Here is a 3,718-nt window from a genome sequence, read left to right on the forward strand (position 1 = left end):
CCTTTCCTGCTCTCTCTCCCACCCCAGCAGCCTTCCCACTAGGCCCCCCCCACCCCCCCAGAAAGCAGCCTCCCTCTTGGAAGGTGAGGTTCTTCAAGGCATCACTTCCCGGGGGGCCTTTTCCCTCCCTCCCCGCACTGGGGCACCCTGCAGAAGGGCGAGTCCCTTTGTCCCTCCCCACCCCAGTCCTGGATCCAGCCCCGTCAGGGCCCTGTGACCTCCTCTGGGCTGCAGCTGCCCTGGCCCTGAGGCCGCCTTCCCGCAGGTGAGCACTGAATGCCAATCATTTTCTCTTTCACCCCAGGGCTCACCTGGCTCCTGGCCCGCCCTGCTCTGGGCTTTCCGCGCCTGGGGCCCCTAGTGGCGGGTAGGAAACTCAGGCTCTGTTTTCACTTTTCCTACATCAGCCCGGATTGCCCCTCTGTCCAGGCTAAAAGCTGCAGCATGGAGCTCAGGCAGCAGCTGCATCCCACCCACAGCTGGAAGTTCAGACACAGACAGAGCGGCGGGCTGAGATCCAGAGGAGGAGACTGAGGCCAGAGACGCCAAACAAGACTGAGCGAGGGACCCCAGTGACAGCCTCAGAGTGGACACTCGGAGCCCCATCTGCTGACGGAGACCACAGACCAGGAATGAAGCTGGGTGAGTCCCCGCGTCTCTGTCCAACACCCTCCCCTCCCCAGAGCCCCATCCTCAGCCCCTGATTTCGCTGTCCATCCCCTCATCTTTCCATCCTTGCGTGACACAGACGTGGCCGGGGTCTGCATGCTGGTGCTGGTGCTGATGACCGCAGTGCTGACCGGGACAGGAGCAGGTCCTGTTCCCAGGCGCCACAGGGCCCTCCCAGGTGCAAGGGGCTGCCACATAGCCCAGTACAAGTCTCTGTCCCCAGGAGAGCGGCTGGCCTTCAAGAATGCCACGGATGCCTTCGTGAGTCTCCCCACTGCCCCGCCTGCTGTGGGCTAACCTCCACCCCTCCCTCTGCGGGTATCCCTGATACACTCGGCTGAAGGTAGACCCCCACGCTTCCCTCCCTGGGCTAACCTCCACCCCTCCCACTCCTGGCCATCTCCAGCCCTTCCTGCAGTGGGTGACTCCTGTCCTCCTGACCTGGAGCTGCCCCCACCATCCTTTCCAAAGCTAAGGCCCCTTCCTCCGCTGTCAGCCATCCTCCATCACGCTGCCTGGTCCAGCCTCCAACCCTCCCGCTGGGGGCTGACCTCCGCCCTTGCCCTCTAGGAAGAGTCCTTCTGGCTGAAGAACCACACCTGCCGCTCCCGCCCCTTCCCCAGGACCTGGGACCTGAGGCAGCTGCAGGTGAGTGGGGGGAGTCAGGCCCCCGGCCCTCACCCGGCCCCCTTGGCTGGCTCCTCAGGCGGCCCCTTCAGCTTCTCCTGCTCTCCTTCTGTTGTCCCTGACCCCTTGCCCGCCCCCCGCCAGCCCCCTGACCTCTTGCCCTCACCTGACCACCGTGCCTCTGCCCTCCCACCTGTCCCCTGACTTTCACCTTCACTGTCCCCTCCTCGGTCCTGCTCACCTGTTCTCTCACATGTGACTCTCACCTGTCTTTTGTCCCCCTCTTCAGGTGTGGGAGCGCCCCGTGGCCCTGGAGGCTGAGCTGAACCTGACTCTGCGGGTGCTGGCTAACTCGTCCCTGGGGGACGTCCTGGACCAGCCCCTTGGCACGCTGAGCCACATCCACTCTGAACTGCAGGCCTGTGTGAGTGCCCTGGGGAGCCGGGCCATGTGTGTGGGCTCTGACCCCCCATCTGTCCCCCTCCGGCCCCAGCTCTGCCTCACACACCTCCCTCCTCCACCTGCAGGTGGCTGCTCAGCCCACAGAGGGTCCCAGACCCCGGGGCCGCCTCCACCAGTGGCTGCACCGGCTCCACAAGGCCCCAAAGAAGGTGAGCGCCCAGGGAGAGACCAGTGTCTGGGGCAACTGGGAGCCCAGGTGATGGGCGGCCACTGACCCTGCGCTTCCTCCCCACAGGAGCCCTGGGGCTGCCTCGAAGCCTCTGTCATGTTTAACCTCTTCCGTCTCCTCACCAAGGACTTGACGTGTGTCGCCAGTGGAGACCTGTGTGTCTGACCCCTGACACCCACCGGCAACCTGTCCCATCCCCTTAGATATTATTTATGCATCAGCCACCTTTCTTAATTTATTGCCACCCAACCACTATTTATGTACTTATGTATTTATGATGAGTTTGTGAATTCTCAAACTCACGCCCCATCAAATGTTTATATTTCCACTTTTTATAAAACTTGTGCCAATAAACAATGAGGAAAGGATGCTCTCTGTGGTGTGGGACCATGTGAGTGTTTGTGTGGGTTAATTTTCTTTTGCTGCCGGAACCGGTGATCACAAACCGAGCATTTCAGAACCAGACGCATTTCTGGCCTCACGTTCTGCAGCTCGGAGCTCCGGGGGCCCCTGAGTTTCTCTGGGATGAGGGTCTCACGGCCGAAGTCCAACTGCGGCTCCTGGACTGCCCCCGCAGCTCTGGGGAGACTCCGCTCCAGCCTCCTTCAAGTCATTGGCGGATTCTGTCCCTTGGGGTGGAAGGCTGAGGCCCCCGTTTCCTCGCTGGCGGTGAGGCTCCATCCTCGGCTCCTGGTGGCCTCTGTCTGGTCCTTGTGCATGGGACCCTCCGTCTCAGAGCCGGCAACGGTATCTCCAATCGTTCTCACGCGTGGAATCCCTCTGCCGTCTCTTTCTGCCACGTTTCTCTTCCACATCCAGCCCGAGAAAGTTCCCTGCTTTTAAGGACTCGCGTGTTCAGAGGCGGCCTCCCCGGGTAATTCAGGATAATCTCCCTATTTTAAAGTCTATAAATCCTAATGAATCTGCCAAGTCCCTTGGGCACGCAACAAGATGCTCACAGGTCCCGGGGGTTGGGGTGGGCATTTTGGGGGGCCGTTGTTCAGTCTACCGCAGTGTGTGTGTGGTTGTGCGCGTGTGAGGGGTCCCTCTGAGGGTGGGAGTGGGACACTCAGAGCGCATTCTGGTTAAGTCAAGAAATATGCACTGAAAATGCCTTAATAATTAGAACATGTATCGTCGTCCACACTGAGCCATCTAGAACGGCAGGGACCGTTCCAGCTGTGCCGTCCAGTGTGGTCCACAGGCCGAACGTAGCTATGAGCACCTGGCATGGAGCTAGGACAAGCTGAGCTGCGCTCCAAGTGTAAAATATACTCCACAACTGGGAGAATTTTTATTAAAGAAAATTTTTTTCAGATGCTGTCTGCCACATTACTCCACTATAGAGACACTGGTTTTCTCTTTATCAACATGTGGAGGGACCTTGAGACTGTGTAAATACCCATGACTTCTCAACATTGACCATTCGTTTGAGCTGCCACTGATGCTGTTTGCCTGTCTGTTAATATTATGTCACTGACCGAGTACTGCTTCTCTAATTTCATCATCTTGCTGCATTTGTCTGTTGACATTCGACTCTCCGGAAGAGCTTTTCTCCCTTCCCTCACGTGTGTATCCACCAACTGATACATATCAACATGGACTCTTGAATTCTCATTTTACTCAATGCATTATAATTCTTTACCGTCATTTATGTGATGCTCAAGTCATCCCAGTTTAGGCCGGTGGGAACCCTTTCAAGCGGGCTCCCTTGTCCTCTTGACGTCTCCCCATCATTCTTGGAGCACTTCCTTGATTTCTGGAATAAGATTTCCAGGCTCATCTTGTAAG

At 58.1% G+C, this 3,718-nt stretch overlaps 1 protein-coding gene across 1 annotated transcript; it reads left to right on the top strand.

Moving 5' to 3' along the window:
- The first annotated feature begins 632 nt into the window (after nucleotides 1-632).
- Nucleotides 633-2,171, top strand: LOC100629870 (interferon lambda-3-like). The gene is made up of 6 exons (XM_070225614.1): nucleotides 633-642; nucleotides 749-930; nucleotides 1,240-1,317; nucleotides 1,586-1,720; nucleotides 1,824-1,907; nucleotides 1,994-2,171. The coding sequence occupies exons 1-6, from the start codon at nucleotides 633-635 to the stop codon at nucleotides 2,090-2,092; spliced, it is 588 nt and encodes a 195-aa protein (XP_070081715.1). The 3' UTR covers nucleotides 2,093-2,171.
- The last annotated feature ends 1,547 nt before the right edge of the window (nucleotides 2,172-3,718 follow it).

This window comes from Equus caballus, chromosome 10 (assembly GCF_041296265.1).
Source record: "Equus caballus isolate H_3958 breed thoroughbred chromosome 10, TB-T2T, whole genome shotgun sequence".
In the NCBI taxonomy this organism is placed as follows: domain Eukaryota; kingdom Metazoa; phylum Chordata; class Mammalia; order Perissodactyla; family Equidae; genus Equus; species Equus caballus.

Excerpts from the sequence above, each read along its gene's own strand:
- LOC100629870 (XM_070225614.1), top strand. Across the intron at positions 1,318-1,585 it reads GGGACCTGAGGCAGCTGCAG|GTGTGGGAGCGCCCCGTGGC; the intron begins GTGAGTGGGGGG and ends CCCCCTCTTCAG. Across the intron at positions 1,908-1,993 it reads TCCACAAGGCCCCAAAGAAG|GAGCCCTGGGGCTGCCTCGA; the intron begins GTGAGCGCCCAG and ends TCCTCCCCACAG.